Here is a 15,320-nt window from a genome sequence, read left to right as displayed (position 1 = left end):
GTCGTTACAGCAGCGAGAAATAATTAAATAACTCGCCCGCCCCCCCCCCAGCGCGAGCCACGTGACGCGTCGGGCGAAACCATTCACGCCTCCCGCACGCGCGGGGGGGGCGGGTGCTCGTGCTCAATGACGAATTACAAACGCCCCCGTAACGAACAACACGAATCGATTTTTTTTCAACGATAACTAATCTTATAGGATTAGATCTTCAACATGTTACGCGAGACTCCGAGCGCGTTTGCTGCGCCGTTGATCATTTTATCGACACACCAAAAAAAAGTTCACACCCTTTCCGAGTGACAATAATGGTACAGCCCGCGGTGACGTAACGTGTTTGCCCCCTTGTCCGTGGACGAGCGGTGACGTCAGCGGGCGATGGGCGGTGACGTCACCGCTGCTGGGCTTTCACGTGGCCGAGAGACGCGCCAGGGGCGTGCTCTACCCACTGCTGGATGAGGACCCGAGTCCATCACTCCTCGAAGTGGACGTCCTCTCGAGCGTGTGTGTGTTCCCACCACCACCCCGCCCAGCCTTGAGCTGCCACTCCGTTCACAGTCTCGACCACCGGGCCACCCCAGAATCCGTGCTGCCCCATGACGCCAATTGTGCCTGGCAGAGGTGGCCACGTGCTTGCTTGGGCAGGCACAAGGGGCGTCACGAAACGACTGCCTTGCTCGTCTTGATCCCACGCCTTCCCCTTGCTGGTGCTCGTAATCCCACGGTGGCTAGGAGACGTTATCTCTTCCCGCCTGGGGTGGGTTCGATCTCCACCCTGACACCTGCTGCTATATATTTAACATTCTGAAGTGACTCTGTCTCCCCCTGGTCACGTGGATTTTTCACGGTGCCACATTTGGAAACAACACGCGTTTAGAGTATTTGGCTGAGATATATTTCCACGCGATAATCCACTTCGTTGAGCTCTCGTTTGTGATGGACAGGTCGCTTCTGAACAAAGCAGCTTAGCTTAGTGGACCTTACCTGATCTGATAAAAAAAAATTTGCTTAGTTTACTTTGCACACTGTCAATATTGAATCTTGACTTGAAGCTTTCGTGACTGCAGGAATACATGCTCTTTGGTTCTTACGGTAAAGTCACGTAGTTAGAAATAAAAACAAATCACGACGTTTCGATTGCAACACAAGCAATCAGCGTCCACGTTGCTGGGCCACATTGCGTAACAGGTCATTCAGGTCGCAACTGCATTTTTTAGGCACATTGGTATGCTGCTTTTCATGATCAAGTTTATATTTCCTAAAGCAGCCCAACCTGTATGTATGTATGCTGAACTTCTTTCGCACCGTACGTTGCTAACCGTGCTAATCGGAGGTGCGGGGGAAGGACAACAAACTAAAACAAGCAGTTATCAAGAAATGAGTTTGTCAATCTAGATAATGATTTTAAAATGTTTATCTCCAGTGGCTTCCTAATATCAGAAGGAAGAACGTTCCAGACGGCCGCAGATGCGCATCTGAAAGCGCATCGCGATGCAGTGACCGTATTTGTTTGATGGCCAACATAACTTTGGCCATCTTTCAGCCAAAATAGCTTGACCTCGTCGCTCACTTTACTCTACCGTGGGGAGACATCTGAGAGACACCGCTTGTAACAATATCCACGCCCAGGGCAGCTACTGAAGGCTGACTGAGCCATGTGGCAAATAAGGGAAGAAAAAAATTGTCGGCATTGGCCATGTTATTGATTGCCACATTAACCGTCAATTATAAACTAATCTATAAACAATATTTCGATTTAAAGCTTTCGTGACTGCAGGGATTCATCTTCTTGGTTCTTTCGGTAAAGTCACGTAGAATGGAAATAAACTAATAAAAATAATAAAGATAAAATTATTTTATTAAGTTATATTTTTATTATTTTATTATTTCCATTCTACGTGACTTTACCGAAAGAACCAAGAATATATAAACAATAGTTTCAACCTTTCAGTGACCACGATAACAATCAAATAGGTATGGCGTCATGAACACGTAATTTGTGGTCAATAATAATTGCTCAGTTACCACATTTGACATCAACTATGGCCAATTTAACAACAATCGTCAATTTAGTGATCAAGGTAGTGATCAATCAGGGCGGTAGGGTGACTCAGTGGTAATTGCCCTCAGCAAAAACACATGGGTTTGATTCCTCACTTTTGCACCTGTGTGCAGTTTATATGTTGTCCCACTGTTCATCGCGGGCTTCCACTGGGTCCTCTGCCTTTCCCGCAGAGCTAAAGAGATGCAGTGCCATTGTTGTTGGCCACACATCACAATGCAGGACTCTCCTGAAACATTTTCAAGACCCAGTGTGTTTTTTTTCTGAATAAATAAATAAAATGATAATCGTTCAGTTGCCACATGAACAATAAACTATTCAGTGATCATATTAACAATTGATCGGTGGTAACTGCAAAATAATGACAGTTATTTGTCATTCCACTGATGAATGTATCCCTTCACACGCCGTGCCAGTGTGGGGAGGGGGAGGGGGTCTTGGGGGTTATTTTACCAAACTTCAGAATCAGAATGTATCATACTGGAGAAATCCGATGAGCTATAAAGCACGTTTTCACAGATGCTTTGGTCGATCAGCCGGGTTAGCGCTAATACCGGTTCATATGTCACTCGCCACTCACGTTAGACGCGAAAATTCTGGGGTCACGACCCTCAACCGCACCTGCTGCACAAAGTATGGCTGCAGCAGCAGCAGATGCGGATTGTTGATGCACACATGGGAAATGTAAAACTCTCCGGTGTGAGGCGACTGTGGTCACCTCACAGAATAGACGGTGAAACATACTCAATGTACATGCTCAGTGTACATACTAAATGTGCATAATCAGTGTACATATTCAGTGTACAACGGCTCAATGCCTGATTCATGCAGGAGGGGTCTTCACAGCGATGCACTCGGCTACTCCCCACGCAAATATCTGTCTCAACCACGGCAATGTGGAATGCGAGTTGTTGCTCGGCATCAACAACAGCAGTGCGAAAAAAAAGAACGCTTCACCGAATGCCCCCTTCAACAACCGATTAATCATCACAATTCACAATGATCTAATGAGTGACCACATTCATAATCAATAAATACAATTGGTCATCAAGAACGACTCTATCTTGCCTTGTGACGGTGTTTGCCTGAAGGGTGGTGACGTGGTGCGGCGAAGGGGTTTTCCAAGTCCAGAAAGAGAACAAGAGGTGACAGCCATAACAGCGCTCGTCATCAAAATGCTGCCACGTTACATTTTACGCTCGAGTCGTTGACATTTTACTTCTCGCGAGATTACACAACGCAAGTTGCAGCCCACAGAGAGATTCCCCATTTGGCTCGGAGCAATCTCGTCCACAATCGCCATCGTAATAATGCAGGGTTGTGATTTGTCAACTTTTCCAGTGGAGGAGCATGAAAATATACTTTCTACAATTAGCCATGACGAGCGTGGTGAAGTATGGGCAAACAATCCACGCCACCGACACGTCCTGAGAATGCCCTGGCCCAATAGTGGGTTGACAACTGAAAATTAAATTAATTGAACACACAACAGGTGACATTGCATCCATGTGTAATAATCACTTTTAATTGTATAATGATGCACTATACTGCATTTTACCTTGGGAAGCCTCACCGAGTCCCAAGACTTATTTTCAGGAGGGTCCTGCTACATTGAGATGTTTGGCCAATTCTAGTAATGAGTGTTTGGCTTCTTGTGGCAGAAAGCCAGAGAACCTGGAGGAAACCCAGCCACCTGACAGCCAGGCCCAACCCTATAATTAGATTTAGAATACTTGATCGCTATAAATTTCCACATAAGCCACTACGTTGAGCTATAATTTGTGTCCAAGTCGCTTCTGAAAAATAAGCTAATAGTTCAGTGGGCTTTACCTGGTAATTTAGTAGTTTATTTTTTCCGTGTGATTTGCTCACCTTTCCTATACTTTGCACTGCTATCGTATTTTTGTATTGTTTTTGTTTTAGGTTTCCGACTGAACATCCTTTAAAACGAGCTTTATAGCTTTTGATGGGATTCCTCCAGTCTAAATAAAGATTCTGATTCGGGTTCACGTCTCGCGACGTCAGCGTAGACATTCACTTTGGAAATACCATTGTGTTGGCCGTTTTTTTTTTGTTATATATTAGGAGAACAAATATAGACAAATATAGACCAATGCTGCTGTGAGCTCTTGGGAACACTGAACGTGGGAAATTTGATAAGTTGCTTCTAAATATAGCCATTGTTTTCTTCCAGATAATTTGAGCCAATGGCATTCTCGCAAAAAAAAAACTGCACTCCAATAACCTTGAGGCCAAACTATGATGAACAGTTGTAACAGCCTTGGATGATTTGCTTAATAGAAAATATCAGTCCCCTTGTGAACCCACTATTGGATGAAAACCTCTCCCATGCCATGAGGGTTTTATGTCTGTTGAACTTCTTTCGCACCATACGTAGGCAGCCTTGTTAATCGGAGGTGTGGGGGTAAAGACAACACACAAAGCAGTTGTTCGACCATACTTCACCACCCTGGTCAGTGTGGCTTGATGAAGGGGGCCACCCAGGATTGGTTCTGATGTCACTCGCCACTGATGTTAGCCATGGTCAGGAATACAACCCAGCTCGTTGGGTTCAAAGTTCAGTGTGCCAACACTGCACTCCTGTGACAGCTGTGAGATTCTGTACACGTGACGAGTCTCATGACAAATACCCAAGACGTGAGAATTCTGTTGACAATCACTGCAATCAGGAAGCGGTATCTATATGACTGAGTACTCGACAGTTGAAAACAATCTAGTTTACCAGTTACGTTTCCTGGTTGTGCTGTTTGTCATTGGGAGGCCTTTTGAGGCTAAAAGCGAACTCGACGTGACCTTTTCAGGAGAGCCCAAACCTGCACTTGATCAAAAATAGCAGCGCATGGTTATGACTGTACTGTACATTCAAACCGTAAACACGTATGCGCATGTCATGAATTTTTTAAATGTCCAATCTCATATCGGTTTGGCTCGAATGAGGAGGGCACGTGGATTTGAAGTCATTGCCGATTGGCTGTGATTCTACAGCGATAAATACAATAGTTGCAGTGATTTAATGATACATTTGAATTGAAGTTAAATTAATTCCAATAACGTTGACCAAGGCAACCAGTGCGCATATATACTGATTGTTGAAATATATTTTGAAGTTTGTGTTGTTTTTGACATTGCAGACCGCAGGCTCATAGTCTGCCCCATCCTCTTGCCCAGCGTGAATGAACCCAGACACGCGACCCTTTCAGCTGCACGAGAACCACGAAAGGCAGAAATGGTTTCATCTCAGAGAGATTGTTCGAAATTGTTACTTTGAACATGGAACAGCTCCAACTACGGCTGCCTGAAGAGAGCAACACAATAGAGGTGAGGAGAGCGAGGCAAGGTGACAACGCCGTCGACAGGTGTGTCACAGCGACAAGGTGTGTGGCCTTGAAGGGCAATAATGCCAGACCAGGGCCCAAGAGATGAGAACTCAAGAGACCAGGTTTGTCTTATTTGCAAGCGTGCCCATTTTCAGGAGTGCCTATGCATTACACAATCGTGTAGGATGCAGCGAGGCTACATTGTGAGCAGTGCAGAAAATAAATCCCTTGTTGGACTGTACTACTATTCAGTGTCTATGCTCCCGGCATTCACAAAACCGAAGTGACGAGCGTGGTGAAGTATGGTAAAAAAAAACTCACGAACTGCAGTCGATTGACAAAAGGGCTTTCCATGTACAGGTTACAAGTGGGCCTCATCAAGGGAGTGTGGAGACATCTCATTTGTGGGATCTTCCCATGGCAACAGTTGAGGCAACGTGAACACTTTTGAAATAACAATGTCACATTAATAACATAAATAGATGAAATGCAACCATTCTAATTCCACTGATGGATAAAGACCTCGATCCCATGCCACGTCGGTCATGGCTTGTGTTCGCCACACTTCACCACGGGGACGGTCAGTGTGGTTTTGGTTTAATGAAGTGGGTGGAGCGAGGGCAGCACCATTTGTCACTTTTGCCACTGATGTTAGCCGTGGCCGGGTGTCGAACTGGGGGATAGCTGCAGTGCCAGATTATATCCTCGTAGCAAAAGTAGCTACATATGCTACAGGCCCCGCATTTTCAAGGGCCCCCGCGCTAAATGCTTTCAAGCTATCAATTCCGGTTCAGTGATTCTGCATTTGCTCTATTACTATAGTACTATACTGCCTTTTATGAACGACTGGGTGTTTAAGGTTAGCGATTTGTCGTATTATCTGGCTGTATAGCAAATAAAAAAAATACAATAACGTTACTATGCTAGTAAAAAATGTGTGTTTTAACTTTTTTTTTTTATATTTAGGGCCCCTTTATAACATCATGCTACAGGCCCCGCACGAGCTTAGTCCGGCACTGGGTGGCTGGGCGTACCGTGGAACCAACAACAGCTCCCACACACACCCATACTCTGAGCTGTGGCAACCCCATGGCCTCTGGTTCCTCTCCAAAACCTCACGGCGCAGCACCGCGCCACTAGCGGGCAGCACTCGCTCGTGCTGAACTCTTGAAGCCATAATATAGGTTTTTTTGGGGGTTAGATCGCATAAATATATAAATGTGTCGTTAAACCCGCCACACCCGACACAGAACGTGCCAATTCGTCACGAGTACAGCACGCCGGTGTGTTGGAGAGCAAAACCACAACATTTACAAACTGAGTACGACGTTTCAGCCAGTTAACACACTGCCTCCCGGAAGCGACTGCTTACAAAACCCCGAACAATCTCCCTCCACATTCACCAGGGGGTCTCACGAGGGAGGGGGGGGGGGGGGCTCCTCGTCACCCAGCCCCCCTGGTTTTCCCTGTGGCTCCACTCATTTCGAGGGTTTTTTCTTAGGAGAATTCTGTCCCTTTTCACGCATTGTCTTACAATTTTAAACATCTTTTTGCTAAAACCTCTCAAAGTTGTGGTTAGCTTCAGGAACGGAGTTGAATATAAACCCGAACACAGAGAGCTCCTAACAGCACGACTGCAGTTACCTGTCCAGTGGCCCTTACCAGTGTCCCTGTACAAAGCGAGTTTGCCAGTACCTTCATATGATGATATGAGCGTTTTTAATTTGTAACATCCATTAATTAAGCTCCTGCTGTGTGCAACGCTGACCTTTGACCTTCACCCGTCGTCACCTGCCTGGGCACTGCCAGCAGGTGATGCCCATCCGTAGATTGTGCCATCGCCTGTGAATGGAATTTTGTTCAAAAGAACATTGCGCAGTTTATTGCGTTATTGACATTCAAGCGCGTCTGTGAGTCAGAGATGCAATTTGCGCCCTCCTTTGTGGCTCGTGTCACGCCACGCGAGGAAGCGGAGACTGACAATCTCGACGATGAGCGATGTACAACAGATGGCTTTTGACCTCGGCGTAGAAATGAGGTTTCAGATTATTCATACAATGCAGTTGTCTTTTGAAGTGTACACGGTATTGTGGTTACGAATAATCACCACATTCATCGTATGGGCAGATATCAACTTGTTTATAAACAGACGTACGTACAATTGTTAATTAGATATGAGGCTAAGAGTTGTGCAATAATGAATATTAAATTGCCAATTTGACTAAATCACCCGCAATGGGCCTGATCTCTTCAGCTCTGAGAAGCTAAGCAGTGGCGAGCCTGGACACTTCATGAATGCATGTACAGGTGTCGCAGCAGGCTGTGTGCAACAGAGGGCTGTGGGAGGACATGCGTTGTCGTGTGTTTCTGTGATTCCACGTGTATGTTCACTGCCTTCACCAGCCCGCACTGCGTGGTGAAGTATGGCCAATGACCCTCACGACCCACACGGTGTGCGGAAACGTCGGTTAGTGGGCGCTAATGGATGATTGAGTATTGAACGCGTCATGCCCGTGCTAAGTGGAGGTGGCTGTTGCAGCAGCCCTCTGAGAGTGACAGTCACCACCGCCACCTCTGGCCACAGTCACATTGCAGTGCATCGTCAGTGAAGCGAATGTCGATGAGCGTGGACGTGGTCGCACTGCTAGTCGCGTGGTGACGGCGAGACGAGGGGTCGCTCATCTTGTCAAATCTTCTCTTTGCCAACAGCAGCGACGTGAAGTCGGGGGTAGGCGACGGGGAAGTCGCGCGAGGCAGGCACAGGGAGAGGAGAGATACTTATTGGCAGAGAGAGAGATAGGGGAGACTTCTTGGCAGAGGGAGAGGGGAGAGACTTCTTGGCAGAGAGAGAGATAGGGAAGACTTCTTGGTAGAGGGAGAGAGGAGATACTTCTTCTGCTGCTTTGAGATGGCTCGCGAATTGGAACGGGGAGAGGCGCGCGCGGCTCCACGCGGCCCTCTGGAGAGGATTTTCATCGCGAAACAAACAAACAAACGAGATAACAACAACAACAAACAGCACGCGTGTGTGGCCGCGGCGTGGAAACGAAGTGAAGCGCTCTTTATTTCGCGATGTTTGCACGGTGCGCAGCTACATCCGTCCCATGGCATATGCGTTTAATGCACAGAGCTGTTTTCAGTTACGGGTCTATAAGCAATTGTAAAAAAATAGGCAACTTAATTTAAGAGACTGTTATAGTCAGCGAGGGGAGCAGATCGATAACATTCCCACGGGCGGTCCAGAATGTACCAGCTTCTTAAATAGGGACCGATATTAATAATAATAATAAAAAACACTTTAAATGATTTCACCCCCTCTGGTGAATATAAATACAATACTAACTTTGGGCGTCTCAAGGGAGGAGGTTAGGGGCGATTTCCCCCCCCCCCTCATCCCTCACTCTTGATCCGCCACTGAAGCCAGCAGCTTACACAGCAGCAGCAGTAGCAGTACACGTGTGTGTTCAATCAGGTGAACGTTTCTGTTCCAACGCAGAAGCAACAACGCGATTAGTGCGAGCGTTTAGACTTGACAACGTCGCCAAATACAGCTCCGACACGCGGGGTTTGGGAGCGCACGTCGTCTGGAACTTTACTCCAAAGCCTTTGCCACTTTGCCAAGACTCTCACGGCTTTGTGTGAAACCGAGCAGAGGACGTGATAGATGGCCTTGAATTAAGTCCGTCGGCAGTATTGAACTGAGTTAAACAAATGTAGGGAGCCAATGTAGAGGTGGGCCTGGTGGCCTTGGGACAGGATCATCATTGATCGGCTAATCATCGAGGTATATATACCTACGTGACTTTACCGAAAGAACCAAAGAGTATGGATTCCTGCAGTCACGAAAGCTTCAAATCAAGATTGATCGGCTACTTGGCCCGAACCTCACAAGAGACGGGGAGTAGGTTGCGGTGATCTGGCGATACCAAAGATCGATGGCACGATGCGACGTGTGTATTGTACGTTTCGCAACATATCTTCATGTTGTGATGATCGATTCTGAAATCAAACGAGCGCCCCATTCGTCATCTGGACGTTGCTGCTCCAGCCAGCCAGCCAGCAACACTTGTCTTCTAATATACCGTCGTATGATATTTTATTGGCCAACAAAACGTTTATTAAATAGCAACAATTAAAAATTCACGATAATAAATACATTAAAAAATAGAAACGTTATCCCTGACACGCATGACAATTCGTGGAGCGTCTCACTGCAGCATGCTTGTCGCGAGGTCTCCATTCCCGTCGCTGATTGCCCTCATTAATTTAGCAGTTGACCGTGCGGAGTGTGAGCGTTCCAGGTTGTACATTTGCAACGATGCTCAGTGAACAGAATTTTTCAGCAATCTCTACTCGCACCAGAAGTGCATCAAAGCACCAACAATTAAAAAAATGTTCATGAAACACAATTAAAAAGTTATTGGGGACTGATATCGTGATTGTCGTCATTGCATGAATTGTATATCGTATCGTATCGAGAGAACTGATGTCGCCACAACGCCACTTGTGAATGTGAATTGTGCTGACTCGGCAATGACAGCACAGGAAAGACATAAGAGACAAAGCTCCCCCGTATAGCCTCAACAGACTGCTTGGGCAAGTGCTGTCAGTGAACACCGATGAAGGCCGGCCCAGTGGCACTCGAGGGGTTCGATGGTGAGCACCACGCCCGGGCGGCCTTTGTCTCCCCATGTGGCGATGTTTACACATCGCAGCAGGTACTCATTTGAGGCTGAGTCGACCTAGAGGAGGCCCAGGACCAGTTCAGATAATCATCACTGGTGTTGTTGGCTGTGAGCGGGAACACGAACTCGGGTCGCCGGGTTCGGAGTGCGAAGAATTATATCCACATCTAGAAAAGCATCATATAATAGCGCAGCGTACCGACCGCTGCCTACAGACAAACGTGGCCGCACTCTCTGCTGTCAATAATTCGTGGTCCAGGAGAGGGCACTGATGTATCGAGCTGATGGCACCAAAATAGACACGGAGTCTCTGCCTGGCAGGGTGATTTGTACGCATCGGCACTAACTGTGGCCACAGGGAGCCTTATGACTCAGGGAGGCGTGCATGCGATGCCACGGTGTGTATGCAACTGAGTGTACGGTACACGTGTGCGTGCGGTGTGTAGATATGGAGAGCGGCAGTGTAGCCGTGAGCGAGACCCGAGTTCATTTCAGTTTCATTCAATTTGGTAGAGCCCTGTGAGCCATGCGGCTCTTGACTCGGGTGCAACCGCAACGAACAAAAACATGAACAAAGAACATCTTCAAGTGTCTACGCGCAACACCGGTGACGATTATCGGAACCGGTCCTGGGCCTCCTCTATGTCGACTCGGCCTCAAATGAGTGCCTGGTGCGGTGTGTAAACATCGCCACTGGGGAGACAAAGGCGGTCGTGCGCGGTGTTGGCCACCCGCCCCCTCGTGTGTCGTGCCGGCCTTCACTAGGTGCTCGCTAACAGCACTTGCCCCTACAGTCTGTTAAGGCTACACGGGGGATATTTGTCTTTGTCTGTGTGTCTATAATGACGGCTCGGAATGCGTGCGCAGAGTGCTTGACACTGGATCCCACTGGCAGCAGAGATATAATTCACAAAATAAAAGATGCAAAAGGCCATTCGGCCCCTTTAAATAAAACACGTGACATTTGACCAATTCTAGTCCTGTATATTAAAAATATATATTTACATATTACGGTTTAAAAATTGTAATTCACAATTGCCCTCTCGGATGATGGTTAAAATGACATTAATTATATATATGCATGTTTGCCACTTAATAATATAGTGTCCTCCATATATATATCGATCATCAGCCATGTTTCATCCACAGCTGGATGAAGGCATCCCAAAGATATTGTCTTTAAATCCTGCAATGTACCAATCCATATAGAGATACCCCACTGTGGGAAAAATATAGAGAAGATCACGTTTTAAACCAAAGCCTCCACGTGTCTCCCACCAATCTCATTACACCCATTACATCTTTTAGCACTTGCTCCTCTGTAAGATGTGGAGCCATCGCTTTCATCGTATACACAATATTCCATCATCGGTTGAGAAGAAGCACGAAGGGTGGAGGGGGTGATTAGAAATCAGTGGGAGGGGGGGGTGGCTGTAAATGGATCACCCGGAATTTCAATTCTGCCATTGATTCGTGAACACATGAGCAGTGGCACTTGGGCAGAGTTGGACCGCAGGACCCCTTTGCGCTCTCAAACCGGGCCCACTGGGGGTGCATCTTACATGGTCCACGGAGCTGATTTCATGGGCACGACAAATCAACCTCACTGCCAAAAACACAAAAATATTTTTTTAAAAGGACAAATATACCAATAGCATTTCAGCGTAATATCGTTCCAGTCGACAACACGGCAGTACTGATCACCAGAAATGCACCCGATCGTGTCAGATCTTGGGAGGCTAAGCAGGGTGAAGCCTGGATAGTGCCTGGATGGTTTAAAACAGGTACTGTAGGCTGCTGTGGGCCTGCGTTGTCAGCAGAGGGCAGTGCTGCTGTGCTGTATTCACCGCGTGAGCCAGGGTGGTGAAGCATGGCCCAAACAACCCCCGAGACCCGCACGACGCGCCGAGGCCATCGCGAGAGTGACCCTTGAGGTTGCTGGGTTTTTAAACGAGCAATTTGTCCTCCGCGAACGGTGAACTCATTCCTGCCTCGCGATTGAGTATGTGCCTCTCAGCGTTAACGGTCTCTGGCAACCCGCTCACGAAGAGCAGCACAGTTGACCAGGGTGCGATTATTTCATGTCGGGGGGGGGAAGGGGAAGGGTTATTTTATTCTCGCGATTGCTATTTTGATTGTCGCCCACAGAGAAGATAAATGTGTCCCTCCCGGCAGATAAAAATGTTGCATTGGCGATGTCAGGGTTGATCCAGGTCAGTACTTGAACGGGAGACTGATTAGGACTGGCTGCAAGTTGGTCGGGAGATGCGAGTGTGCCAATGGGTTCTTGAATCTAACTCCGTGGAGTTTTGAGTGCTACGCGTGGCGATGCGTGGAGGGTGTTCTCCGATCTCCTCTCACCACAATAAGCCAAGCACTCATTAATGGAATTCAAAGTCACGGTAACTTTTTGCTCAAATGAGCATTGAGGTGGTACTCGACTCCTGTCTAAAGCCCTACGCCATTGGTGGATACTCCATCTTTCTATGGTGGGGGCAAGTCGATCCATAGGACAACTACCGTTGACATTCCCACAAGTGGAACGATGGGCCCAGTCAACTCCCCCAACCAGGATTTGAACCCGCAACCTTCTGAGCGCGAGGCGCTCGCTCAACCGCTTAGCCACCTGACCAGATTCATGGAACCGGCCAAACTAAATCATCCCCCACCCACCCCCCACCCCACCACTATAAACGTTACAAATCGCACCCCCCGGTCACTATAAACCACCCGTGGACTCTCCATCTGCCACCTCTTTCCCAATGAATCCCAGCAGCCTCGTGTGCCGAGAGAGGACCGCGGTGAATACATTCAACTTGAAATATCCTAAAATTGGGTCTTGAAAAACATTTCCAACCGAGCGCAGCACCGGCGTTCATCTCGAAGGCTGCCGGCGAAATCTCTCCTCCCAGGCGTCTAAATTGCTCTCCAGGGGAAAAGGCAGCGGAGATTCAGCGGTTCACAAAGGGGACGCCCCGTTCCGCGAGAACGGAACGATGAACCAGCGCTTGCTTCCGTCCCTGGCGACGCGGCAAAGGCAGCAATAACGTCGGAGCATGACCTCCGCCGAGCCGGCGCTCGCGTGGCCGCAGCTCCTCGCATCCTCCTCCCCGCACGCGCCGCGGCGCTGCTCCAGAGACGCTCGCTCATCGTCGCCGGGCTGGGCCCGCGTCATCCCTTTGCGCCGCCCGCTCCGGTCCGCACACGTGCGCCCATCGCCCGGACCGCCCGCGTAACCTTTTGAACGTTCTGCGCGGCGCCGCGGCCGGTAACTGGGCTTCCCGCGGGAAGCGGGCGGGCGTCCGTCCGTGGTGGCGGACCGGATTCTAAAGTTCCGTAGGAGGGGTGGGAGCGTCGGCGAGAGCGGGAGCTCCCCTCTAAGTTGTCGCTGGCGGAGGGGGCACGTTGAAGCCCACTCTCACATTCGCCGCTTTTGCTGCCCCTGCAGCTTCAGGAGTCCGCGGGTGTGAGCTCCACCTGTCGCTCAGCTGCCTGATGATGGTCGCCAGGTCTTCGGTGTTGTGGGATTTTTCCTCTAGAAGCTCGTAGCGGAGGCTGGAGATGTCCTGCTTGATGTCCTTGAGCTCGCCTGCGGAGGGGCACGGGGGCAGATTGTCAGAATCGGAATCAGAATATTTATTTAGACTGCAGGAGGAATCCGATGAGCTGTGAAGCTCTTTACCATAGATATCCAATCGGGGCGGGGGTTAGAACGTCACAACAACAAACGATACAAAATAAGCACGCGGTATAACGGCGGCGGTCCTGCACATGGCGAATACGCGAATCGGAACTGTCGTGAACTGAAACCAGCTCCCGCATTGTACCCACCTTCGTTGACCTCGTCGTTCTCCTTGTCCGACTGGGCCTTGAGGATGTATCTTTAATTAGGCGCCGCATGATTTTCTGGAAGGGTGACAAAAAAAGAATGAACGATCGTTCACGGGAAGTTTTTACAGTGACTATACCACGCAATAATATTCATAATAATAATATAAACCACCTTGCCTTCAATGCACAGCGAGGCACTTTACAATACAGATAAATGAAACACCCATATGTAATCCATTAATGTTGAACGTATACAAATTAGGTGGCTGAGAATATAATGAATATAACACAACAACAGGTTTGGGCAGAACAGCTTGGTGTTGAACAAGTGAGATATCTCTTCATAATGAAGGTTTTTGGGGTTAGATCGCGTAAGTATGAAATGTTAACACTTCTAAGAATTTTCAACGACACCACAAGAAATGTGCCTCATCCGGGCTCTGGAGATCACCTGGAGAAGATTCCAAGGCACGCGTTGACTACGATGGCGAACAAGTGGAGACTCTTTGGCTTTTTGAAGCTATTAACATACATTTGTTATCATGTGACGGTGTATTATCCGTTCTTTTTCCATTAAAAACGATAGTCCCATATAAGTGTTAAAACATTTTTGAAGCACCCTGTGTGTGTACAGATGCAATGTGTTCTCCTACAACGCGGTCGCCGCATTCCTGAAGAACACCGCCTGGGGAAAATCGCGTTACAATGTATAACGTGGGGTAAAGCAGAGTCTGCGTTAAGCCATGAGATGCGTACGCAGGCTGGATAAAGACCGAGGCGCGTGGATAGCATCTAGAATGATCCAGCAGCATCCCACTGCCTTTATTATACTATACAGAGGCAGCTGTACAACCGCTTATTCCCACTCACACGACATAGTTTCGTTGATTCAACCGCGTTATATCCAATTCGCATTCCGCGTTATCAAAAAAAATGTGTTCCCTAATACATTAATCGCGTTATATCCAATTGGCGTTATGAAAACACCACGACGAGTTCCAGTAGAACAGCCGCCTGTACTTATCTAGCAGCCGAGTAAAGTGGCAAGGGCTTGACCTGGTAGCGGCTGGGCTGGCTCGAGATGCTGTTGCCTCTGCTGGTGCCGATGCTCGGGACGCTGGGACCCTGGCTCTGCTCCTGGGGTTGCCGGGCGAGAGGCAGGGGGAGCACACGGAGAGCGGAGCACCAGAGGTAAAGGCGCAGCCCTGCAATTAGCTGCTCAAAGTCAGAGGAAGCTCTACAGGGCAGTGTCTCCCACAGGGGGGCCACTTTCGCCGATGAGAAGACATCAGTGTGAGGGCCCGCACACCGCCCGCACCGGGTGTTATCGCTCTCTGTGCATTGTCAGGGGTCGCACTGAAGGCCACCAGAGGCCGCCAGTGGCCCGCGGGCCTTGCAGTGAAGAAC

At 48.4% G+C, this 15,320-nt stretch overlaps 1 protein-coding gene across 1 annotated transcript in view; it reads right to left on the bottom strand.

The window, feature by feature from the left end:
• Nucleotides 1–10,710: 10,710 nt before the first annotated feature.
• Nucleotides 10,711–15,320, bottom strand: part of LOC133350073 (short transient receptor potential channel 7-like) — a 51,556-nt gene continuing 46,946 nt past the window's right edge. The window contains 4 exon segments of the mRNA XM_061564066.1: nt 10,711–13,671; nt 13,914–13,967; nt 13,970–13,988; nt 14,970–15,050. Coding sequence (XP_061420050.1) covers nt 13,460–13,671; nt 13,914–13,967; nt 13,970–13,988; nt 14,970–15,050 — 366 coding nt within the window. The 3' untranslated portion in view covers nt 10,711–13,459.

Source organism: Lethenteron reissneri, chromosome 32 (assembly GCF_015708825.2).
Source record: "Lethenteron reissneri isolate LAM-NWPU_2019-01 chromosome 32, ASM1570882v1, whole genome shotgun sequence".
Classification (NCBI taxonomy): domain Eukaryota; kingdom Metazoa; phylum Chordata; class Hyperoartia; order Petromyzontiformes; family Petromyzontidae; genus Lethenteron; species Lethenteron reissneri.
Note: the sequence above shows the minus strand (reverse complement) of the source record. Positions and strands in the feature narration are given on the sequence as shown.